Source organism: Rana temporaria, chromosome 10 (genome assembly GCF_905171775.1).
Source record: "Rana temporaria chromosome 10, aRanTem1.1, whole genome shotgun sequence".
Classification (NCBI taxonomy): Eukaryota; Metazoa; Chordata; class Amphibia; order Anura; family Ranidae; genus Rana; species Rana temporaria.
The window spans coordinates 10,689,080-10,716,579 of record NC_053498.1 but is presented as its reverse complement, the minus strand read 5'-3'; the positions used below and the strand labels follow the sequence as shown (position 1 = coordinate 10,716,579).

The window sequence follows — 27,500 nt, the reverse complement described above, 5'->3', positions numbered from 1 at the left end:
ATGTAATCCCCAACCCACAAACAAAAAAAGAGAAGAGAAATGCATTGCTTTGGATATTCACACAATTAAAGCTGAATATTTCATTTCTTGTTCCATTGTACATTGCTTTTTTTTTTTTTACATAAATGAGTAACTAAAAAAAATAAAGAATTTAAATAAAAAAAAAAAACACAACATTCCCCTCTGAGTGATCTATGTACATTGCAAGGATTTCATCAATCTGTAAGGGCCTCTGATGAGGAAAGAGGCAGGGCCTCTAATGAGGAAAGAGGCAGGGCCTCTAATGAGGAAAGAGGCAGGGCCTCTAATGAGGAAAGAGGCAGGGCCTCTAATGAGGAAAGAGGCAGGGCCTCTAATGAGGAAAGAGGCAGGGCCTCTAATGAGGAAAGAGGCAGGGCCTCTAATGAGGAAAGAGGCAGGGCCTCTAATGAGGAAAGAGGCAGGGCCTCTAATGAGGAAAGAGGCAGGGCCTCTAATGAGGAAAGAGGCAGGGCCTCTAATGAGGAAAGAGGCAGGGCCTCTAATGAGGAAAGAGGCAGGGCCTCTAATGAGGAAAGAGGCAGGGCCTCTAATGAGGAAAGAGGCAGGGCTCGCATCCCTTTAGAATCGATTTCCCTTTTGTTGCACACATTTTTGTAGCAGGGGATGCCTAAAAAAAGAAAAACTCGACTTGTACCTTTGTGCAGACTTCTGGGAAAAATCAGTGCGCCAATTACACAAGCAGGAAATGTCATTTTTTTTTGGGGGGGGGGGGGGACTGAACACAGTACTCCAGATGGTCATATTGCATTTTACAGAAAGTTACAGCGGCTGCAGATTGAAAACAGAAAGATCGTTTTGTGTGAAATCCCTGCTGTTCCTTAGCCCGCTCCCCCTTCCACCATAGCCAGCCCAATTACAGAGCGAAGCGCGCTTCACGCATGCGCAGTACGAAATTGGCTGTGAAGCCGGACAGCTTCACTGCAAGTTTCCCTTAGTGGAGACTGACGGCAACACCCAGGTGAAGACATCGCTGGATTCCTGGACAGGTAAGTGTCCTTATATTAAAAGTCAGCAACTACAGTATTTGTAGCTGCTGACTTTTTTTTTTGTCTGCCAGAGCCTGGAGCTCCTCTTTAAAGCGGCTCTTCAGACATTTTTTCATCTTTCCATCTATGAAATCTTCTGCCCTTGTTGTAGTTTCAACTTTGGGTAGTAAAATTTTTTTTTTTCTGCCAGTAAATCCCTTATACAGCCCACTTCCTTGCCTTGTCATTAGCCTAGGCTTATGACATCATGCACAGCGCTCTCTCTCACTCAGAGTTTGCCAGAAAGGGAGGGGGGGTAATAAAAGGGCCAATGAGAGCTGCAGAGGTGTGCCTCTAAATCCAGGAAGTGAACAGGCAGCAGCTTCAGGTGCCCACAGTTAAAATGGCCGCAGCCAGACTCTGAAGAGAGATTTCTGCAGCATATTTGGCAAGTACAGAATCACAGTATATATAAAATAATATGCAAAGTGGTTGGAGGGAAGCCTTAGAATGGCAAATGGTGTTTTTTTTGTTTTTTCTTCTCTTCTTTTGTTTCTATCTTGTTTCTATGGTCCTGTTCTATGCCCGAATTTTTGGAGCAAGCTTGCGAAGGGAGGTGGGATGACCGGGGGATTAAAAAAAAAAAAAAACTCCAAAGCTCATTAACACTAAAAAACGCCCAGGTGTGCATGGGCACATAGGCTAACAGAGTTCAGTTTATGGGCTTTAAAAAAAATAAAGCCAAAACGCCAATAAACTGCAGTTTATCAGCTTCAGTGTGCATGGAGCCTTAAGTAGTAGATATATATGGATTAGATTTGAAGAATAAGGATATTGTTTAGTGTCAATTTAGGCTACTACTGTATATTTGGCTTATTGGAGGAAAAACAAAAAACATAGAAAAAAGGCTTTTTTTGCTTGGGTTTCCTAAGTCGGAGCGACTTGAGTCGCGCTGATTAGAAACGGTTCCATTGCCGTTAATGGGGCGCGACTTGTCATACGACTTTGAACTCTCAAGTCGCAGCAGCGCGAACCAGGGCGAAGTGTGTGAAACACAAGACGGCCAGATAAGCCAACTAACGAGCCAGATTTGGGTGGATTTATGGTGGTGTGTGTGTGTGGGGGGGGGGGGGGGGGGGGGAGGGACGCGTGAGATCATTCAGAAATCAGACCCATAATAATATGTAACTGGAGGTACAAGGTAGGAGCAGTGACCGTTCTTAGCAATTATTACTTTGCTAGAGAAAACAGACGGTTATATCAATTCCCAAAGCAATATGTGCTTGAGAATGCCTGAAGACCAAAGAACATATTGGTGAAAGTGATATAATGGTGACACAGCTTATCCACATGCATCCCCCTGACCTATTTATTAAGCACACAGGATAGGCGGGGAGACGGCAGCAGAGCCGAGTCCTGAAACATATCATGCAGGTGTGAGGGCCAGGAGGAGATCCTAACAATAACAGAGGGGTGCAGAGCGCTGGGGTTACACCCCTAGGTGTCCTTTTCAGGCCATTCTAGGTCAAGTGGGTGAAAGTAAAAGTGCTCCCTTAATAACAGAAAAAAGAAGGGCCCGGATTCAGATAGGAGATACGACAGCGTATCTCCGGATACTCCGTCGTATCTCCGAGTGCGGGTGGTCGTATCTATGCGCCCGATTCATAAAATCAGTTACGCATAGATTTCCCTAAGATCCGACCGGCGTAAGTCTCTTACACCGTCGTATCTTAGGTTGCATATTTACGCTGGGCGCTAGGTGGCGCTTCCGTAGTTTTACGCGAGGAATATGCAAATTAGGTAGATACGCCGATTCAGAAACGTACGTCCGCCCGGCGCATTTTTTTACGTCGTTTACGTTAGGCTTTTTCCGGCGTAAAGTTACCCCTGCTATATGAGGGGTATCCTATGTGAAGTATGGACGTCGGGCCAGCGTCGTATTTTCCGTCGATTACAATGTTTGCGCAAGTCGTTCGCGAATAGGGCTGGGCGTAATTTACGTTCACGTCGAAAGCATTGGCTTTTTGCGGATTAATTTGGAGCATGCGCACTGGGATACGTTCACGGACGGCGCATGCGCCGTTAGCCAAAAACGTCATTTACGTGGGGTCAACCATCATTACCATACAACACGCTCACTGCATGGAGAATTTGAATTCCGGGGGCTTACGCCAGACCACATACGTTACGCCGCCTTAACTTAGGGCGCAAGTTCTTTCTGAACTTATACACATACATACACACACACTTATACATATACACACACTTATACATATACACATACATACACACAATTTAAAGATGGAGGTTTATTTCCTCTAACACCTTCCCAGCCAGTGTCATTAGTACAGTGACACTGACAGCATTTTTTTTTTTTTTAGCACTGATCACTATCAGTATTACTGGTCCCCAAAAAGTGCCAGTTCGTGTCGGTAGGGCCGCTGCAATATCTCAGTCTCACTATAAGTTGCTGATCCTTGCCATTACTAGTAAAAACAAAAACACATACATATTTCATTGTTTGTAAACAATATAGCTTTCACGTAAACCAATCAATATACGCTTATTGGGATTTTTTTTTTTTTCCCCCTTTTACAAAAATATGTAGCAGAATACATATTGGCCTAAATAAGGAATTCAAATTTTTTCTATTGGATGTGTTTTATAGCAGAAAGTAAAAAATATTGTGGTACTCTTGCACTCTGTATATTGTGTACATTCTCTGTATGGTCCCTTTTGTACAACACAACCTGTTATGAGGCTTTGCTGCTGTTATATCATTGCACTGCTTTGTTGGATACTTTATTTGTAAAAAAGAAATTGAAAAAAAAGAAAAAATTAGCAATGGCACCTCCCACATTCCCTTGAAGAGGGACCTGTCACAACAGCTCTTAAAGCGGAGGTCGACCTGAATCTTATTATTTTTAAAAGCCAGCAGTTACAAATTCTGCAGCTGCTGACTTTTAATAAATGGATGCCCAGCACGGCCGCAATGTCGGCAGCCGAAGCCGAGCAATCGCTAGTCTTTCGGCTGCCCCCCGCTGCCATCCTCAGTGAGGGAATCAGGAAGTGAAGCATTGCGGCTTCATTTCCCGGTTCCCCACCGGGTATGCGCGATTGGCACAGCCCGTATTTACTGGTCCTCGCTGTCTCCTGGGACCAGTGCGTTTCCCAGAAGACAGCGGGGGAGGGGCGTGACTATTCCCGGAAGTGGGTGCAAATACCTGTATTATACATGTATCTGCACCCCCCTCCCCCTTAAAGGTGCCAAATGTGACACCGAAGGGGGGGGGGTAGACGGGTTCCGAAAAAGCGGAGGTTCACTTTTTGTGTGTAGGAGTAGGAGGTGGCACCCCATCATGGAGACTTTAAAGTGGTTCTAAACCCTCTCTGACTACTTTTACCTACAGGTAAGCTTAGATTAAGGCTTACCTGTAGGTGTTTGCAATAGCTCCTAAACCTACACAGTTTGGGAGATATTTGCCAAAAAGAAGGCACCGCTGTCTACGGCGCGCATAACGGCACAGGTGCACCGAGTGCGCCGGGGTTTGAATGGGATCTGCCGGTTCCGTGCACATGCGCGGGATGACGTCATCGCCGCTCCGACCCGTCACAGCGCCGGAGTGGCGATACCCGGAAAGGCACTCGCAGGAAACATGCCGGCGGCCAGAGGAGGGGGAACAAGGAGCGTTTCGGGGACTTCGATCTCAGGGAAGTCATTCATGATGAGCTAGTATGCTATGCACACTAGCTCATTATATCTTTCTCTTGCAGGGTTTTTTTTTTTTTTTTACATTTCTACAGGGTTTACTTCCTCTTTAATCTATTACTATATGTAGCAAATTGGTGGTCTCACACTCATTGCTGAGTAAAGGATAATAGAAAAGTTGCAACAAAGTAGAAAGACTTCTACAAAAACTCTGCAGTTGCCAGACTCTTGCTAGCCGAGAACTTCGCTTCACTGACCTGGAACTTACATGCAAGTCAGAGAAGTTATTTACTACCAAGTGTCTATTTTTAAATAAAGGCCCAAAAGCAATGTAAAGCCCTGTTCCCGTTTCTTCCTCCAACCCCTTTCCCATCTTTTTGTGGTGCCTCCACCCGAGAGATGGTGGTGCCTCCACCCGAGAGATGGTGGTGCCTCCACCCGAGAGATGGTGGTGCCTCCACCCGAGAGATGGTGGTGCCTCCACCCGAGAGATGGTGGTGCCTCCACCCGAGAGCCGGTGGTGCCTCCACCCGAGAGCCGGTGGTGCCTCCACTCGAGAGCCGGTGGTGCCTCCACTCGAGAGCCGGTGGTGCCTCCACTCGAGAGCCGGTGGTGCCTCCACTCGAGAGCCGGTGGTGCCTCCACTCGAGAGCCAAGAAACAGATCGGCTTTGGGTGCCAACACCGTGGGCGCCCAGGACAGGTAAGTGTTCATATATTAAAAGTCAGCAGCTGCAGTATTTGTAGCTGCTGATATTTATTTTTTGCGGTGGAACTCCCCTTTAAGATAAAAAAAAACCTTCTGCCTTTACAACTCCTTTAGCTGCAGTTTTGTCTACGGACACCCCTTACCTGCATAGGTAAAAGGTGAAGGAATATGGAACTTTATATACACATTTGTACTCAGAGTCAGTTGGACATTTACCTAAAAATTGAGTAGACGTTTCATTGAACAGTAGAGAGACCCATAACAATCTAGCTTAGAATTTTTCTGAACTTGCACAGCGTATAAGACTATAGGAGGGGAAATTCACTGCATACCGATCCAAAATAAACACCAGATAAACAAATGGCATTCCTTAGGGAATAAGGCGAACTTCTGAAAGTGTCAGACAGGCCTGTGTGTGGCCTTCAGGGTCTGGAAAACTGGATAGCAAATACTTGTGAACAAGGAGCCGCTCTATCCCACAAACTCGCATCTTAGCCAAACAACCCGGAGAGCATGGAGCAGTACCCGGCTTACAGGAACTATAGTCTCTAATGTTTTTTGGGGGTATGGATAAAAAAAAAAAAAAAGGACCGGTGACTTGTCGTTAAGGTTCCCCCATCAAGATGGTATCTGTAAGGACTGCGCAGGCGTAATCCTTGCCGACGGAAATCTCCGAACCTCGGCCGGTATTCACGCGGATTGGAGGATGTTAAAAAAAAAAAGCCAGGAGGCCGAGCGAGCGTAGCGAGCCGTCCGAGCAAAGCGAGGCCGACTGGCCACTTTCCTCAAATTCCACGCGCCCTGGATGCCGGCCGAAGGTTCGGAGATTTCCGTCGGCAAGGATTGCGCCTGCGCAGTCCTTACAGGAACCAGCTCGATAGCCGGAACCATATCGTCAGATCACCGGCATAATGTAAATAACCCGATCCGTTTGTTAGCCCTGAATCACACCAGTGCCGCTTAGAGATCGCACTACTTCATTGCGGCTTCCAACTTCATTTAACAGAAGTCTACGCAAGTTGCAATGAAATCCCCAAACCGATTTGAACGGTTCCATTGTCGGCAATTCAGTGGTGGGACTTGTCATGCAATTTTGAACTGTCAAATCGCTTGACAAATCACGCCAGCGTGAACCAGGGCTTAAAGTTTAATGGCATCGCTTTCATACACAATATAAATACACATGACCGTCAGAATGACCATACTTATTACATACATATTCTCAGCGTCCTAGTTTTGCTTTCCTGGTCCTCTTATCGCAAACCACAAATCTAAAAGATTTGCGCCCAATGCAGTACAACAGATCTCCTGCATGAATGGCACAGCCCGGAACACTGCCAGATACTGACCATGTGGTCTGGACTAGTGGTTCTCAGCCCTGTCCTTAAGTACCCCCAACAGGCCATGTTTTGGGATTTCCTCTTATGCCTTGACACACGGTCAGACTTTTGACTGTGCAAAAGTCCGCCGGAAAGAAAGAGAACAGGTTTTCTATCCAAGGTCTGTCGGACTTCCGAGAAAAAAAGTCAGATGGAGGCTACACACAGCCGGACTTTCCGAGAAAAAAAAAAGAAAAAGCCAGTCGAACTTTTTTCCCCTCGGAAAGTCCGGCCGTGTGTATGAGGCATAAGATAAAATATCTCTCCAAAATACCAAGCTATTGACGGATTTAAAGCACCTGTGCAAGATGAAGGAAAACCTGCAGACATGGCCTGTTGGGGGTACTTGAGGACAGGGTTAAGAACCACTGCTCTAGACTTCAGGTGACACGGGGAAGGATGATCCCAGCAAGTTTTTATTCATGGCGAGTAACAGTTACCATCATCACACCATTTAATAAGTGACGGTCAATGCCGATATGAACCTGGAGTGTCAATCCTAAAGTAAACCTATGAGATTATCCAGAGGTTTCAAACTAGCGGCACTCCAGCTGTTGCAAAACTACAAGTCCCATGAGGCATTGCAAAGCTGACTTGTTAAAAAATTATAAGGCCCTTTCACACTAGCGGACCAATTGTGCCCGCCTGTTCTTTTTTTCAGGCAGACCCGATCAGACCCTCTATGGAGCGACGAGTGTAAATGGACATGTATCCCGACACACCCACCTACATCCGACCCCTTCCTATCCACTAAAAACAAACAGACGGACGGGGGGATCCATTCTACATCAGTCAGGTATAAACAAAGAGGCGGTCCACAGCCCCTACCTCCAAGTTCACCACTTCCCTAGAACTTGAATCAGAAAGGGCTGCCAACTCAGATGCTCATGAATAAAAAGTACTTTACTTGTTACATGTGTACACAGGTATAGGCTATACACTGACGCGTTTCGGCTAAGGAGCCTTCAAAGCATATGCTTCTTAGCCGAAAATGCGTCAGTTTATAGCCTGTACCCGTGTAACCAATAAAGTACCTTTATTCAAGAGCGTCCGAGTTGCCAGCCCTTTTTGATTGAAGTATCAGATTTGTGGAGCCTGAACGTCCTGGCTAGAGTACCAGATCACAGTTCGTGGGCTTCTATATTGGCAGTGGAGCCGGGTAACATTTTGTTTTACTTCCCTAGAACCCTCTTAAACAGCGGTCGCCAACCTTTCAGACCTCACAGGCCACTAAGCCCACAAATTTTGAATCCTGCGGACCACCAACATGAATTGTACATGCCTTATACACACAGTGCCGCCCTAGCTCCCTGACCCCCCCAGGTTCACACTCCTGCCTTAAAGTGGTAGTAAACTCTGTACTACCACTTTTACCTACAGGTGAACCTATAATAAGGCTTACCTGTAGGTATAAAGAATATCTGCTAAACCTGCTACGGTTTAGGAGATATTCCCCTCGCAATGCGCCGCAGCGGCACATGCGCAGCTGGGATCCTCGGCTAAAGGCCCGGCAGACGCCGGACCTTGCCTGAAAGAGGTCTCCCACGCGCATGCGCAGGAGTGACGACATTGCCGCTCCAGCCATTTACAGCGCTGGTGCGGCGATTCCCGGAAGACACGCCGAGGCAAGAGGACATCTCCCTCTGCGTGGGCCAGGTAAGTTCCTCATACCTCGTTCCAAGGTAAGTATTTCATAATGAGCTAGTATGCTGTGCATACTAGCTCATTATGGCTTTTGCCTTTCAGGTAGGTAAAAAAAAAAAAAAAAAAAAAAAACCACAGCAGCGGGTTTACTACCGCTTTAAACACACAATACTCCAGTCTCTGCCCCACCGCACTCTGCATCACACCGCTGCCTTACACAGACTCCTCATTGGATCACCTTATTTAGCCATAAGTTCAACCTCCATCCCATAGTCTGATCAGCACTGCCATTGGGTGTCCCCCTCTTTCAACTTCCGCTCTCTGCACTACTCCCGTCACCTCCCTCTGAGTTCACAGGAGCTGGAACTACAGAGGAGACGTTGGGCATCAATGAGCGCCGACAGTACTGACTGTGATTCGCAACCATGTTGATTTGCAGTAGAACCCCTGGGGACCACCAGAATTTTCTCATGGACCATCATTGGTGGCCACTGTTCTAAAAGACTAACCTTCCCATCCGTCCACACCCTGCCCCCCTTGCACTATCTATGAATTGGTTTTGTAATTAACAGTAAATTGCCTCGATGATTCGCATTAAGTTACTGTTCTTCTATAAGAAAAGGATCCCACACTTTGAACTTTATTTTTGGGGGAAAATCTGTTGTAAACATTTGGTCAAACAAGGTATCCCAATATCAAGATTTCCATTCAATAAAAACATAATAATTTTGAAAAAAAACAAAACACAACTTCCCATGATACATTTTACTTAATATTTGTGTTACTACTGCAAAGAAAAAAAAGGATTTTTGTACTCACCGTAAAATCCATTTCTCTGAGTTCATAGACGGACACAGCCTTCATTGACCTTAGGGTTATGCTTCTTCTTACCAGGAGATGATAGGAAGAAGCATAACCCTAAGGTCAATGAAGGCTGTGTCCGTCTATGAACGAAAGAGTAAACAGATCATACAAATGAAAGTGAACACCCATTTTATATTGGTATTTTTTTTTTTTTTTGGGCTAAACCAGTGCCAAAGACTACACATCGGCATGCACAGCAACCAATAAGAAATCTATACAGGTCACCACAGATTGCTGACTGGTCACCATAGGTCAGTGGTTCTCGACCTTAAGTAACCCCCCCAACAGGCCATGTTTTAGGAATTTCTCTAAGACCCCTTTCACACTGAAGCATTTTTACAGAGTTTTAGCGTTAAAAATACTCATAAAACGCTCTCCATGCATCTCAATGGACCCTTTCACACTGAGTCCTGCAAGCAGCATCTTTGGAGCAGCTTTTGAGCGCTGAAAAAAACGCTCCAAAAACGCCCCTCTCCATTGAAATTAATTGAAAAGCGCTGTAAAAACGCCTTACCCTTTCACACTGAGGCGTTGAACTGGCGGGGCGTTAAGAAAAGTCCTGCAAGCAGCATCTTTGGAGCAGCTTTTGAACGCTGAAAAAAAACGCTCCAAAAACGCCCCTCTCCATTGAAATTAATTGAAAAGCGCTGTAAAAACGCCTTACCCTTTCACAATGAGGCACTGCAAAAACGCCCTAAAAAAACTTTAGGGTCTTAGCGGTGCTTTACCAGCACATTGGGATTGCTGATGAGGCTTCGCTCGAATAACGCTGTAATAACGCCCCAGTGTGAAAGGGGCCTAAGTGCTAGTTCACACCAGATGCAGTTCCATGTGATTTTATTCTGCACTAAAAATGCATGCAGTGCGTTTTTCATGTATTCCAATGGCTCTAGTTCACACCAGTGCAGAAAAAAGTAGAGTGTGCTGCATTTTGTCTGTATAGAACTGTACTTGAACCTAGCAAATTGTATCAAAAATGCATCGGAACTGCGTGTGGTGTAAACTAACTGTAAGCAAAAACTGATCCGGAACCTACGAGTGCATTTTTGTGGTGTGAACTGGCCCTAAAAAAAATGCATGCACAGTGTATTCCAATGGCTCTAGTTCACACCAGTGCAGTCGGTTCTAGTCAGTTTCCGGTCAGTTTCTGCACTGGAGCCCAGGCTCACACTGCTGCGTTTTGACATCGGTGCAACGCTGCATCTGCGGCGCTGCACCGATTTCAAAAAGTACTTTTTTGCGATTTCGAGGCGTGATCTACATTGACATCTGTGCAGAAACCCGCACAGATGTCTCTGAAATCGCAGCTGAAATCGGGACTTCCAGCGGGAGTGAAATTGTTCAGCTGAACTCTGACGGCTTCATTCCCGCAGCCCAGTGTGAACCAGGGCGGAAACTGACTGGAAATGATTGCACTGGTGTGAACTAGAGTCATTGGAATACATGGAAAAACCTTGGTTTGAGAGCGTTTTGTAAAACAAGCAAAATTTAATACATTTTGACTTGATATACAAGTAGCGTTATGTCACAACTTTGTATAAAAGATAACGGCGCCTATAAGTGTAGCAATATGGTTACATTTAAAGTGGTTGTAAACCCTTATTTGTCACTTTTACCTACAGGTGAGCCTATAATACGGCTCACCTGTAGGTATCAAGAATATCTCCTAAACCTGTATGGTTTAGGAGATATTCCCCCCGCAATGCGGCGCATGTGCAGGGGGGATCCTCGGCTAAAGGACCGGCATCCGCCGGACCTTGCCGAATTTAAATCGCACGCGCGCGGGAGTGACGTCATCGCCGCTCCAGCCAATCACAGCGTTGGAGCCGCGATACCCGGAAGACACGCCGGAGCAAGATGACATCTCGCTCGGCGTGGACCAGGTAAGTGTTCCTCACCTCGTTCCGAGGTAAGTATTTCATAATCAGCCAGTATGCGGTGCATACTGGCTGATTATGCCTTTTGCCTTGCAGGTTTAAAAAAAAAAAAAGTTTATGCGGTTTACAACCTCTTTAATGAAGATACAACATTCAGAAACTCACATGGTTGATGTTTCAGACAGACGCATCTAAGTATGCAGGCATCTGGGGTAAAGATGTCCACATAGACCAGGGGTGCCCAACCTTTTGAAGGCCGAGGGGCCACTGAAGCGTTTTAGTAACCAGTTGTGGGCCACAATGAGCGGAGTGGGCAGGTCTGTGTCCAGTCTTGCATATGCAAAACATGGTCCAATCTACTCTATGGGCCCTCTGATCCAATCAGATGGAAGGAGAGGGATCCACTTCTGTTTGTTTTTTTTAACATATCGGATTGGATGTAGGCAGGTGTATACGGACAAAAGTGTTTACATCTGCCGCTCCATAGAGATGAATGGAGGGTTCGATTGGGTTGGACCGATCGTGTGAAAGGGGCCTAAGGCTGCTTTTACACTGATGGTCTGTGGTCTTCCCACAATGTGGGTGTGGCGGGTAGCTGCACTTTGCCATAGACGTCGATTATATCCTGCATGTGTGGTGCACTTTCTGAAAAGCCACTTGCTTCCTCTACCGCCGACTTTATTCACAACACTGATGCTCTGGGATGGCAGGTCGGCAATCTGGGCTTGCCAACCAGCCATCCCAGAGCAGGAGGTCGCGGGCCGCATCAGAGGGCTCCACGGGCCACATATGGCCCCCGGGCCACTGGTTGGGCACCCCTGAAATAGACCGCTGTCCTCACCGCCATCGACATCATCCCTTCCACACTGCGCTCCACGATCTTCAACCATGTGAGTTGCTAAATGTTGTACCTTCATAAATGTAAACATATTGCTACACTTAGAGGCGCCTCTTCTCTTTTATACTCTGTAGCTCCTGCTGGATTTTGCTTCTAATCCCCTTATAGAGGTTGCCATCACATAATATTTTTATATGGACTAAAAACTGAAGGACTTATGAATAAATGGTTGTGGAACCAATCACCCGAGCTTCCATTATTTCTTATGGGGAAATTTGCTTTGATATACAAGTGCTTTGGATTACAAGCATGTTTCCAAAACGAATTAAGCTCGCAATCAAAGGTTTTATGCCGCGTACACACGATCATTTTTCGGCATGAAAAAAAAAAACGAAGTTTTTAAAAACGTCATTTAAAATCATTGTGTGTGGGCTTCACATCGTTTTTGGGCTTCTGAAAAACGACAAAAAAATTCGAACATGCTGCATCGTTTAAAAAAAATGTTTTTCGGGTTGTAAAAAATGATCGTGTTTGGGGTAAAACGACGTTTTAAACCCGCGCATGCTCAGAAGCAAGTTATGAGATGGGAGCGCTCGTTCTGGTAAGACTACCGTTTATAATGGGAGTAAGCACATTCATCACACTGTAACAGACAGAAAAGCGCAAAACGTCTTTTACCAACACGGAATCAGCTAAAGCAGCCCAAAGGCGAATAGAACTTCCCCTTAAGGCTGCATTCACACCTGAGCGTAGGTCGTTTTGGGCGTTTTTTTTTGGCGTTTTGTCGCGCGTATTCATGCTTATTTGCGCGTTTGCATACAGCGTCGTCCGACTATTTTAGCCAATAGGAAAAATGATCATCTTTTCATTACTTGTTGCTATGTTGGTAGATTTTTTTTATCTTCTGCCTGGGTGAAATGTTCTATTGATTAAAGCGACGAAATGCCCGTAGTAAACGCTCGTTGTCGCGCTAGTCGCTTGAATCGAGCGTTTCCATTACTTTCTATGGGAAATGGAAACGCTCAAAAACGCCCAAAACGCCCGATACGCATGACAAAAAAGGGTCCGGAACTTGTTTGAGCTACAGGCGTTCAGCTTTGTGCGTTTTGGAGTGGAGATGTGAACCATCTCCATAGGGAATAATGTATTTTCCCCCCTCTAGCGTTTTTGAGCATCGCGCTTCAGGCGAAAAAACGCTCAGGTGTGAATGCAGCCTTGGAGTGCTGTCGTACGTGTTGTACGTCACCGCGCTTTGTTCATCATTTTTTTTAAATGATGGTGTGTGGGCAACGTAGTTTTTAATGAAGTTGAAAAAACGTTGTTTTTTGCACATGCTGAAAAACAACGTTTTTTTTTCATGCAGAAAAATGATCGTGTGTACGCCGCATCACTGTACATGCATTTTTAGAGCAGAAAAAAAGCAAACAGGTATGTAACTGGTGTGTGTAATAATTTGGGAATTTTAGTGCTGGTTTGCATATTTTATGTACTATTGTTTTTTTTCCAGCGCTGAACAGTTTTCTATTTTTAATGTAACTGGTGTGAACTGGCCCTAGATAAAATAGCTTTCCATAACACCAAGCCATTGACTCGGATTTGAAGCACCTGTGCAAGATAAAGGAAAACCTGAAAACATGGCCTGTTGGGTGAGCTCGAGGACTGAGCTTGAGCACCACTGCCATAGGTGACTGCTTTCTGCACAACGTTGCAAATCTGGCGTATTGTTAAGTGCAAATTTTGCAAAGTTAACACCAAAAGCCTAACAGTGACACTTGCGAGCTTCAGGCAAACCACAAAAATCATTCAAGCATGCTCGCTCGGCACCCTGAAATGTAACACGGGGTTAAAGACATCAGAGGAGTCAGGAAAAGCTGCTGCACAAATATTTAGCCGATAAATAATTTATTGATGCCCAGAGACTTGGTGCCATTACAAAACAAAACCAGGTAAGCGGTGAGGACTAGAAGGCAGTGCGTCGTGCAATACAGAGCGGGCAGATTGCAGCAAGGCCTCCTCTGCAGATGAGAAGAGCTTCAAGTCACAGCAATGAATGGAAACTGCACCAGAATATGCTTTGTGATCTCCAGAAACATCATCAGCACCCCAACACCACCAGGACAGACTGTCTGCGTGTGTCCCGCCCCCCCTCTATTATGACAGGACACATCACATGCATTAACCCCATGTCTGCCAGAACTACATCACCTTCAAGTATCCCTCTCTCCAACATTAACCCAAAAGTATTCCAGTAACAAGACCATCTCCATGTACTGTCCTTTACCAATACAGCCGGAATACCCAACTTCACACCTCCAAGTCATAAGACCATCATAGAGACACCAATAATCCAAAGCAGATCTACCAAAACTCAACCCCTCAGCAAACAAGCCCCATCCATACCATCAAACCTGCTGGAGCCCCAAACATCCCCTACAGAAGAGATCTCCAAACTACGGCCCTCCAGCTGTTGTGGAACTACACCTCCCATGAGGCATTGAAAATCTCTGACATTCACAGACATGACTAGCAAGGATGAGCTCCGGCGTGCACGTGCAGAGCCCGCCAGGAAGTCGGCACTGCGCTGATCACAGGCAGCGAGACATTTCTCCATCTCTGCAACCACTCATCGGGAAATGTCTCACTGCCCGCGATTAGCGCAGAGCAGTGCCGACTTCCTGGCGGCCTCTGCGCGTGGGGGGTGCGAACACGCCGGAGCTCATCCTTAATGACTAGCCATGATGGGAATTGTAGTTCCAGAACAACTGGAGGGCCGCAGTTTGGAAACCTCGGATTCCTGAACTCTAAAATACATGGGAGGAGCTCCAACATTGAAGACATTCCAAATTAATAACAATGCAATTTGTGGTCACAAGCTGGACACCTAAAAATATGGAATGACCCCAAAACAATCTTTCCTTGATCATCTAACATTAGCAAGATAAACGAGTTCCCAGATATATCTCTACATTTATTATGACTATTACAGCAACTACAAGAAACCCAACCCCTCCCCCCAGGCCACAATACATGGGTTAACTGTTTATGTCCAAGTGATTTCAAATTAGTTGAACTTACCTGATCCCCCATGCTCCAGCGTTGCACTGTTCTTCAGCATCTTCACATCCAACGCAGGGCTGTGGTCCCTGCATCGGTCTTGATGATGCCAGAGGATCCTTAGACCAATGGAGCGCAGGGGAGAAGAGGCAGCAGGGGACCAGTCTGGCAGCAGGGGACCAGTCTAGCAGCACAGAGGAGCCTGCGGGAGCAGAGGATTAGGTAAGTAAAGCTGAACACATCCCAGGAGATGGGTACCCCCAAAAAGGTGAGCCCCCCCCCCCCATCCCCAGGAAATGGGAACCCTCATAACCCAATCACACCCCAGGAAATGGGAACCCTCATAACCCAATCACACTCCAGGAAATGGGAACCCTCATAACCCAATCACACCCCAGGAAATGGGAACCCTCATAATCCAATCACACCCCAGGAAATGGGAACCCCGGAAGCTGCACACCCCAGGAAATGGGAACCCTCATAACCCAATCACACCAAAGGAAATGGGAACCCTCATAATCCAAACACACCCCAGAAAATGGGAACCATCATAAAACGAGCACACCCCGGCAAATGGGACCCCCAGAAGCTGCACACCCCAGCAAATGGGACCCCCAGAAGCTGCACACCCCAGCAAATGGGAACCCCAGAAGCTGCACACCCCAGCAAATGGGAACCCCAGAAGCTGCACACCCCAGCAAATGGGAACCCCAGAAGCTGCACACCCCAGCAAATGGGAACCCTCGTAATCCAATCACACCCCAGGAAATGGGAACCCTCGTAATCCAATCACACCCCAGGAAATGGGAACCCCATAATCCAATCACACCCCAGGAAATGGGAACCCTCGTAATCCAATCACACCCCAGGAAATGGGAACCCTCGTAATCCAATCACACCCCAGCAAATGGGAACCCTCGTAATCCAATCACACCCCAGCAAATGGGAACCCTCGTAATCCAATCACACCCCAGGAAATGGGAACCCTCGTAATCCAATCACACCCCAGGAAATGGGAACCCTCGTAATCCAATCACACCCCAGGAAATGGGAACCCTCGTAATCCAATCACACCCCAGGAAATGGGAACCCCATAATCCAATCACATCCCAGCAAATGGGAACAACCAGAAGCTAAGCACCCCACTCATCCTCATCAGGCTGGTGAAGAAAAAAGCAGGAATGAAAAAACAGAGAAATTCCCTAGGAAGCCCCAATTCCTTTTATTACGTTTACCACCCCCACACATGCAGGCTAGGGCTGACACTAATATGGACACTCTGCTGTCTATTCAGACACTAAAATACTACTGAGAAAAATGTCTAATAAAATGTACAGGATGCAAGATCTGAAACATACCAATCACTATCACTGGCAGGATGGAAGACACTCTACGAAAAGGGACTACTAATCCCAGCACATCCATTCAGTGGTATTACATCCATTTAAATAACTAGCTCCATTTACACCATCACAGATAAGGTGGGGATAGAACATCTGCCTAACCTGCCGCCCCTCCAGCTCCTGGGAACTGCAGTAACCAGCATGCCCTGACACTGCCGAGGAATCCCCCCCACCCATTACCATTATGAAAGTGGAAGAACCTGGGAGCCCATAGATACAGGCCACCACGCTAATCCTGTCACTGGCAGATGATGGAACCCCTATTAGGACCCTGTTGGGGTCCTATTAGCCCCAGCATGCCTTGTCACTACAAACAAATACTCTTCCTCCATTACCAATATGACAGAGGCAGAGTACAGGAGCCCATAGATACAGGCCAACCCATTCATCACAGGCAGGATGAGAGAAACCCAATCAGATCCGCACAATCTGCTGCCCGATGAACCACATATTCCAGCATGCCTTCTCACTACAAACCATTACCATCTATTACTAGGAAGACAATGGCAGATTATGGAAGGCCATAGATACAGGCCCCATCACATTCACCCAATTAGTGGTAGGATGAGAGAAACCTGATTAGAACGGGACACTGCTGACAAAGGCACCACATATCCCAACATTCCCCATCACCATTCATTACTGGTATGAAGGTGGCAGCACCACATATCCCAACATTCCCAATCACCACAGACCAATGCCATTCATTCATTACTGGTATGAAGGTGGCGGCACCACATATCCCAACATTCCCCATCACCATTCATTACTGGTATGAAGGTGGCAGGCACCACATCCCAACATTCCCAATCATCACAACATTCCCAAACATTCCCAGCACCACATCCCAACATTCCCAATCATCACAGACCAATGCCATTCATTCATTACTGGTATGAAGGTGGCGGCACCACATATCCCAACATTCCCCATGACCATTCATTACTGGTATGAAGGTGGCAGCACCACATATCCCAACATTCCCCATCACCACAGACCAATGCCATTCATTACTGGTATGACAGTGGCAGCAACACATATCAATGCCATTCATTCATTACTGGCATGACACCACATATCCCAACATTCCCCATCACCATTTATTACTGGTATGAAGGTGGCGGTACCACATATCCCAACATTCCCCATCACCACAGACCAATGCCTCTCATTCATTACTGGTATGACAGTGGCAGCAACACATATCAATGCCATTCATTCATTACTGGCATGACACCACATATCCCAACATTCCCCACCACCATTCATTACTGGTATGAAAGTGGTGACACCACATATGCCAACATTCCCCATCACCATTCATTACTGGTATGAAAGTGGCGGCACCACATATCCCAACATGCCCCATCACCACAGACCAATGCCATTCATTACTGGTATGACAGTGGCAGCACCACATATCAATGCCATTCATTCATTACTGGCATGACACCACATATCCCAACATTCCCCACCACCATTCATTACTGGTATGACAGTGGCAGCTCCACATATCCCAACATTCCCCATCACCATTTATTACTGGTATGAAGGTGGCGGCACAACATATCCCAACATTCCCCATCACCATTTATTACTGGTATGACAGTGGCGGCACCACATATCCCAACATGCCCCATCACTAAATACCGATACCATTCATTACTGGTATGACAGTGGCGGCACCACATATCCCAACATGCCCCATCACTAAAGACCAATGCCATTCATTCATTACTGGTATGACAGTGGCGGCACCACATATCCCAACATTCCCCATCACCATTCATTACTGGTATGACAGTGGCGGCACCACATATCCCAACAGGCCCCATCACTAAAGACCGATACCATTCATTACTGGTATGACAGTGGCGGCACCACATATCCCAACATGCCCCATCACTAAATACCGATACCATTCATTACTGGCATGACAGTGGCGGCACCACATATCCCAACATGCCCCATTACTAAATACCGATACCATTCATTACTGGTATGACAGTGGCGGCACCACATATCCCAACATGCCCCATCACTAAATACCGATACCATTCATTGCTGGCATGACAGTGGCGGCACCACATATCCCAACATGCCCCATCACTAAATACCGATACCATTCAATATTGGTATGGCAGTGGCAGAACATGGAAGCTTGTCCATAAAGGCCATAACATTCATCAACCTCTCTTCTTGACAGACGATGGGACCCATTCTTAGGGCTGTACCGCCCTCTTTCCCTTCATCTGTTGAGTTACTACAAGCTCCAGCATGCCTTTTCACTACAGACCAATCACCTTCCTCCGTTGGTACGGCAATGGGAGAATATGGCAACTCCATAGATACAAGCAACACCTATTCATTATATTATTGGCAGGATGAGGGAAGCCCTGCCAGAACCGGGCAATCTGCTGCCAGAGTCACCACAAATCACAGCATGCCCTGTCACAACAGATCAACACCATCCATTACACAGGCAGAATCCCTGAGCCCATAGATACAGGCCACCCTGTTTATCATATCGCTGGTAAGATTGGAGAAACCCGATTACAGCCGCACCACACATCCCAGCATGTCACCAATTACCAACACCCTCTGTCTATTGTTACTATACAGGAACTGGAAAATATAAGACCCTCTGGGTACAGGCCAATGCCATTGCATTGAATTTACTACCAGCATGATGGAAGATACCGTAATGCTGCAGCCACTTCAGCCGATAAACTACAAGTCCCAGCATGAGCTGTCACTATTCACCAATTACTACTATACAGGTGTATAGGACCCCATGGATACAGACCATTTATGAATTTTAGTGCCAGCATGATGGGCGATTGTTACATAGGGCCACACAAACTGCTTTTAGAACAGAACTACAAGTCTCAGCATATGCTGTGACCAATACTGACCAATCACTAATATACAGGTGGCAGAGTACAAGACAAGACCCCATGGATACAGTCTATTGCCTGCATTAGGGGCAATGACTTCATAGGGCCATACAAAGTGCTGTCACTTCAGTGGCTAGACAACTACAATCCCCAGCATGCGCCATCACTGCTGACCAATTATTAGCATACAGGTTGTATAAAGTCCTGTGGATAGAGTCCATCTCATTCATTCATTCCATTGCCAGCATGAGGAGAGGTCCCCTATTAGGAGTATACACGCTGCTCCTGAAGAACTAAAAGTCTCAGCATGATCTGTCACTAATCAATTAACAGAGGTGTCAGTGTATAAAACCCAATGAACACAGACCATCTCATTCATTCCATTCACAGCATGATGGGAGATCCCTTTATAGAGTAATACAAGAGACCCCAGAGATACAGACCCTCTTCATTCATTCATTCACCCAGCATGATGAGAGATCCCCTATTAGGAGTATACATCCTGCTCCTAAAGAACAACAAGTCTCAGCATGATCTGTCACTTAAAGTGGAGGTTCACCCAAAAAGTTCATTTTTAACATTAGATTGAGGCTCATTTTGTCTAGGGGAATCGGGTAGTTTTTTTTAAATCGAAGCAGTACTTACCGTTTTAGAGAGCGATCTTCTCCGCCGCTTCCGGGTATGGGCTGCGGGACTGGGCATTCCTATTTGATTGACAGGCTTCCGACGGTCGCATACATCGCGTCATGAGTAGCCTAAAGAAGCCGAACGTCGGTGCGGCTCTATACGGCGCCTGCGCACCGACATTCGGCTTCTTTCGGCTACTCGTGACGCGATGTATGCGACCGTCGGAAGCCTGTCAATCAAATAGGAACGCCCAGTCCCGCAGACCATACCCGGAAGCGGCGGAGAAGAGTATACGCCCATAGACACAGGCCATCTAGCATGATCGAAGAGCACCCCGTAAGGTTATACATGCTCTGCTGGCTAATGAACTACAACACCCAGCATGCCCTGTCACTACTGACCAATCAGGTGGCAGAGTATAAGACCCCATGGATACAGGCCACCTCATTCATTCTACTACAAGCATGATGGAAGATCTCTACATAGAGAGAATATATATATATATATATATATATATATATATATATATATATATATATATATATATATATATATATATATATATATATATATATATATATATATATATTATTCCAGTTGATGAAGAACTACAACTCCCAGCATGCCTTGTCATTGTCCAGCAGAGTGTACACAGTCTTTCCATCACCAGCATGATGGAAGATCCACCTATAGGGTTATGTTTGCCCTTCCGGGTGATGAACCACAACTCCCAGCAGGCCCTATTCTTACTGACCAATCAGGCGTCAGAGTATAAGACCCCATTCATTCTACTACTAGCATGATGGAAGATCCCTCCATAGAGATACACCAGCTGCCTCGTCACCAACCAGAGTGTATACAGCATCCCCATTCATTCTACTACCAGCATGATGGGAGATACATCCTTAGGGTTATATATGCTCCCCTGGATGATGAACTACAACTCCCAGCATGCCCTATTCTTACTGACCAATCAGGTGTTCAAGTATAAGACCCCCATACATACAGGCCATCCCATTCATTCTAACTACCAGCAGGGTGTAAAATCCCTCCATAGAAATACCCTGTTTCCCCAAAAATAAGGCCTACCCTGAAAATAAGACCTAGCGTTATTTTCCAGGAGGGCTGCAATATAAGACCTACCCCGAAAATAAGCCCTAGTTAAAAATGTTTGTTAAATCGTATAATCCACTCTATTACAGTAGTATATATTGTACAATGTGTGTGTTTCTGTAATATAATTGCGGGGAAGAGAGCTCTGGCGGGTAACAGAAACGCACAGCGGCGCTATAACAAATGTATTTGGCACAATTATATTACAGAAACACACACACATTGTACATTATATACTACTGTAATAGAGTGGATTATAGGATTTTACAAGCATTTTAACTATGTTCACACTGGGGATTCCTGACAGGCAGGGAGGGAGAGGGGGAGAGAAGACAGCACATTGCATGGTAAGACCTACCCCGAAAATAAGCCCTACTGTGTCTTTTGTTGCCAAAATTAATATAAGACCCGGGCTTATTTTCGGGGAAACACGGTATACAGTGTCTCACAAAAGTAAGTACACCCCTCACAATTTTGTAAATATTTATTTTCTTCTATCTTTTCATGTGACAACACTGAAGAAATTACACATTGCTACAATGTTGTGTAGTGAGTGTACAGCTTGTATAACAGTGTAAATTTGCTGTCCCCTCAAAATAACTCAACACACAGCCATTAATGTCTAAACCGCTGGCAAAAAAAGTGAGTACACCCCTAAGTGAAAATTTCCAAATTGGGCCCAAAGTGTCAATATTTTGTGTGGCCGCCATTATTTTCCAGCACTGCCTTAACCCTCTTGGGCATGGAGGTCACAGGTTGCCACTGGAGTCCTCTTCCCCTCCTCCATGATGACATCACAGAGCTGGTGGATGTTGGAGACCTTGCGCTCCTCCACCTTTATTTTGATGATGCCCCACAGATGATCAATAGGGTTTAGGTCTGGAGACATGCTTGGCCAGTCCATCACCTTTACCCTCAACTTCTTTAGCAAGGCAGTGGTTGTCTTGGAGCCGTTATGTTGGAATACTGCCCTGCGGTCCAGTCTCTGAAGGGAGAGGATCATGCTCTGCTTCAGTATGTCACAGTACATGTTGGCATTCATGGTTCCCTCAATGAACTGTAACTCCCCAGTGTCCTGTCGAGAATTGACCCCCCCCCCCCCCACCGAACTGTGCAGGAAGGAGCAGTCCAACAAGCCCAGGAGGGAGCCGCACTCCTGCCGATCAGCTGGAGTGACGTGCCAGGGCGCAAGTGAACATCGTAGGAGGTATCTCTCGATGGGAGATACCATTTCAAAAGGCACAATTTTAAACCTATACAAACAGTGGGAGGAGACCGTAGTTCTCACATTGTGCCTCGCGGTTAGCCGTCCTCCTGCAGCAGCGATGCACAACGTGAGAACTACGGTCTCCCCCCACTGTTTGTATAGGTTTAAATTGTGCCTTTGAAATGGTATCTTCCATTGAGAGATACCTCCTACGATGTGCGCATGCGCAATGATTACGTATCTTCCATTGAGAGATACCTCCTACGATGTGCGCATGCGCAATGATTACGTATCTTCCATTAAGAGATACCTCCTACAATGTGCGCATGCGCAATCATTACGTCAGCCCAGCCGATTGGCAAATCAGCTGTTGTGCTATGACGTACAGCGCATGCGCCGTTCGTCTGGGGTTCCTTTTCGACAGAACACCGTCACTGGGGAGCTACAGATCATTGAGGGAACCATAAATGCCAACATGTACTGTGACATACTGAAGCAGAGCATGATCCCCTCCCTTCAGAGACTGGGCCGCAGGGCAGTATTCCAACATGATAACGACCCCAATCACACCTCCAGGAGGACCACTGCCTTGCTAGACCTCTCCTGAACGATTCAACTTGACAGATAATAACCCATGTTTAAAACGTCTGTTTTACCGCATTTAAAAATTATACATACATACATACATACATACACACACACACACACACACACACATACACACTAAAAACAAAACGCTGCTAAACGTGGGTTACCGCGTTTGGCTTCTGAATGTATTTTTTTTTGCCTTCAACAAAATGCCTATAAAACACAACTGCCTAAAAACGACAGTAAACAAACCTGTGTACATGTACACATAAGATAACATTGAATGAGTTAAGGGGCAGTTGAAAAGTGACCAACTGTCTCTGAACGTCCATTTAGCAGCAGCAGTGTACCCTGGGGCCGAAAGGTGATGGACTGGCTAAGCATGTATCCAGACCTAAACCCTATTGAGCATCTGTGGAAGGTGGAGGAGCGCAAGGTCTCCAACATCCACCAGCTCTGTGATGTCATCATGGAGGAGAGGAAGAGGACTCCAGTGGCAACCTGTCAAGCTCTGGTGACCTCCATTTCCTAGAGGGTTAAGGCAGTGCTGGAAAATAATGGCGGCCGCACAAAATATTGACACTTTGGGTCCAATTTGGACATTTTCACTTAGGGGTGTACTCACTTTTGTTGCCAGCGGTTTAGACATTAATGGCTGTGTGTTGAGTTATTTTGGGGGGACGGCAAATGTACACTGTTATACAAGCTGTACACTCACTACATAACATTGTAGCAAAGTGTCATTTCTTCAGTGTTGTCACATGAAAAGATAGAAGAAAATATTTACACAAAATGTCAGAGGTGTACTCACTTTTGTGAGACACTGTATATACTCCAGATGAAGAACTACAACTCCCAGAATGCCTTGCCACTGCCCTCCAATCAGAGTGTACAAAGTCCTTCCGATTCATTCTACTATCAGCATGATGGAAGATTCCCCCCCCCCAATAAGGGTTATGCTCCGCTGGCTGAAGAACTATAAGTCTCAGCATGCCCTGACACCAGCCAACCAGAGTGTACACAGTGCACCCCATTCATTCTTTCACCAGCATGATTGAAGTTTCCTTCATAAAGATCACACACACACTACAGCTGATAAGGAACTACAACTCCCATCATGCCCGAGAGAGAGAGAGAGAGAGAGAGAGAGAGAGAGAGAGAGAGAGAGAGAGAGAGAGAGAGAGAGAGAGAGAGAGAGAGAGAGAGAGAGAGAGAGAGAGAGAGAGAGAGAGAGAGAATATCTAAAATTGTATACGCCAGCTGATGGAGAACTATAACTCCCAGTATGCCCTGTCATCGGCCAACCAGAGTGTATGTACACAGTCCTTCCCATTCATTCTACTATCAGCACGATGGAAGATTCCCCATACGATTATATACGCTTCAACGGCTGAAGAACTATAAGTCCCAGCATACCATGTCACCATCCAGAGTGTACACAGTCTGCCCCATTCCTTCTATCACCAGCATTATGGAAGGTCCCCCCAAAAAGGTTATATATGGCTCATGAAGAACAACTCCCCCCATCATGCCTTGTCACTGTCCCCCATTTAGAGTGTACACAGTCCATCTCATTCATTCTACCACCACTATGGACAGGAGATCCCTCCATAGAGATAGATATACGCATGCCAACTGATGAAGAACTACAACACCCAGCATGCCTCGTCACCAGCCAGGGTGTACAAAGGCCGCCCATTCATTAGTTAAGAAGCATTCTGTGAGGTCCCTAGATAGAAAAGCAGTGGCTGTTGAACTACAACTCCCAGCATGCTCTGTCACCAGCCAGAGTGTATACAGGCCATCCCATTCATTCTACTGCCAATATGATGCAAGATCCCTCCAGAGAGATACAGATACGCCAGCTGATGGAGAACTACAAGTCCCAGCATGATGGAAGAGACCCCCCCCCCCATGAGGTTATACATGTGCTGCTGGCTGATGAACTACAACTCCGAGCATGCCCTGTCACTACTGACCAATCAGGTGTCAGAGTATAAGACCCAATGGATACAGGCCATCCCATTCATCCTAGTACCATCATGATGTAACCTCTTGCTCTCTATATACTATATATTCCAGTTGATTAAGAACTACAAGTCCCAGCATGCCCCGTCACCAGAGTGTACACAGACCATCTCATTCATCCTACTGCCAGTATGATGGGAGAAACCTAGAGATACAGATATGCCAACTGATCGAGAACTACAAGTCCCAGCATGCCCTGTCCCCAGCCAATGAGAGTGTATGCAGGCCATTCCAATATCAGTACGACATGAAAGCCATAATTATATATACATACACACACACACACCAGCTGCAGTAGATACTACAACTCCCAGCATGCCCTGTCACTGTCCACCAGAGTGTTCTCTATCCTCCCCATTCATTCTATCACCAGTATGCTGGGAGGTCCCTCCATATAGACAGGCAGCGGCTGTAGAACTACAACTGCCAGCATGCCCTGTCACCAGCCAGTGTATACAGGATACCCCATTCATTCCAATACCAGTATTATATGAAATCCCTCCATAGAGAAATATATATAAAAAATAAAATAAAAAACACACACCAGCTACAGTAGAACTACAAGTCCCACCATGCCCTTTCCACCAATCAGAGTGTATACAGGCCATCCCATTCATTCTACTGCCAATATGATGCAAGACCCATTCATAGAGATACAGATACGCCAGCTGATGGAGAACTACAAGTCCCAGCATGATGGAAGAGCCCCTCCCCTCAAAGTTATACATGCTCTGCTAGTTGATGAACTACAACTCCCAGCATACCCTGTCACTACCAACCAATCAGGTGTCAGAGTATAAGACCCCCATGGATACAGGCCATCCCATTCATCCTAGTACCATCATGATGCAAGATCCCTCTGTAGAAAAAAAAAATTGTATATATATATATATATATATATATATATATATATATATATATATATATATATATATATATATATATATATATATATATATATATATATATATATATATATACACACACACACACACATACCAGCTGATGGAGAACTACAACTCCCAGCATGCCTTGTCACCAGCCAACCAGAGTGTACAAAGGCCATTCCATTAATTGGTTCAAAAGCATGCCGGGAGGTCTCTCCATAGACAAGCAGTGGCTGCAGAACTACAACTCCAAGCATGCCCTGTCACCAGCCAATCAGATTGTATGCAGGCCACCCCATTCATTCCAATACCACCAGTACGATATGAAATCCCTCCATAGACCATCCCATTCATTCTACTGCCAATATGATGCAAGATCCCTCTATCTACAGATATACCAGCTGATGGAGAACTACAAGTCCCAGCATGATGGAAGAGCCCCCCCATAAGGTTATACATGCTCTGCTGGCTGATGAACTACAACTCCCAGCATGCCCTGTCACTACTGACCAATCAGGTGTCAGAATAAGACCCCCATGGATACAGGCCATCCCATTCATTCTAGTACAAGCATGATGGAAGAAGATCTCTCCATAGAGATAGAAAAATATATTATCCAGTTGATGAAGAACTACAAGTCCCAGCATGCCCTGTCACTACAGACCAATCAGGTGGCAGAGTACAAGACCCCATAGATACAGGCCACCCCATTCATCCTACTACCAGTACGATATGAAATCCCTCTATAGAGATATATATATATACACACACACATATACACATCAGCCGCAGTAGAACTACAAGTCCCAGCATGCCCTGTCACTGTCCACCAATCAGAGTGTCCTCAGTCCTCCCCATTCATTCTATTACCTCCATATAGACAGGCAGCCGCTCTGTAGAACTACAAGTCCCAGCATGCCCTGCGGCAGACTCCAGGAGCCCCCCCCTTCCCTCTGATGGGAGGCACCACAAGGCCCAGCGTGCCCTGTCACTACTGACCAATCAGGTGTCAGAGAATAAGACCCCATGGATACAGGCCACCCCATTCATTCTACTACCAGCATGATGGAAGATCCCCCATTATATATATATATATATATATATATATATATATATATATATATATATACCAGTTGATGAAAGAACTACAAGTCCCAGCATGCCCTGTCACTACAGACCAATCAGGTGGCAGAGTACAAGACCCCATGGATACAGGCCATCCCATTCATTCTACTGCCAATATAATGCTCGATCCCTCTATATACAGATACACCAGCTCATGGAGAACTACAAGTCCCATCATGATGGAATAACACTTCATAAGGTTATACATGCTCTGCTGGCTGATGAACTACAACACCCAGCATGCCCTGTCACTACAGACCAATCAGGTGTCAGAGTATAAGACCCCATGGATACAGGCCACCCCATTCATCCTAGTACCAGCATGATGGAAGATCTCTACATAGAGATAGAAAAATGTATATATATTATCCAGTTGATGGAAGAACTACAAGTCCCAGCGTGCCCTGTCACTACTGACCAATCAGGTGTCAGAGTATAAGACCCCCATGGATACAGGCCATCCCATTCATCTTGGTACCAGCATGATGGAAGATCTCTCCATAGAGATAGAAAAAAAAAATATATATATATATATATATATATAT

At 45.9% G+C, this 27,500-nt stretch overlaps 1 protein-coding gene across 2 annotated transcripts in view; it reads right to left on the bottom strand.

Moving 5' to 3' along the window:
• Positions 1-27,500, bottom strand: part of LOC120916300 (dual specificity tyrosine-phosphorylation-regulated kinase 1B-like) — a 120,679-nt gene that overhangs the window by 91,779 nt on the left and 1,400 nt on the right. The window contains exon 2 of one of the 2 annotated variants that reach the window (XM_040327194.1): positions 15,102-15,282. The exons of the other annotated variant lie outside the window; for it this stretch is intronic. Coding sequence (XP_040183128.1) covers positions 15,102-15,141 — 40 coding nt within the window. The 5' untranslated portion in view covers positions 15,142-15,282. The remainder of the gene's footprint in view (positions 1-15,101; positions 15,283-27,500) is intronic. 2 annotated transcript variants of the gene reach the window in all.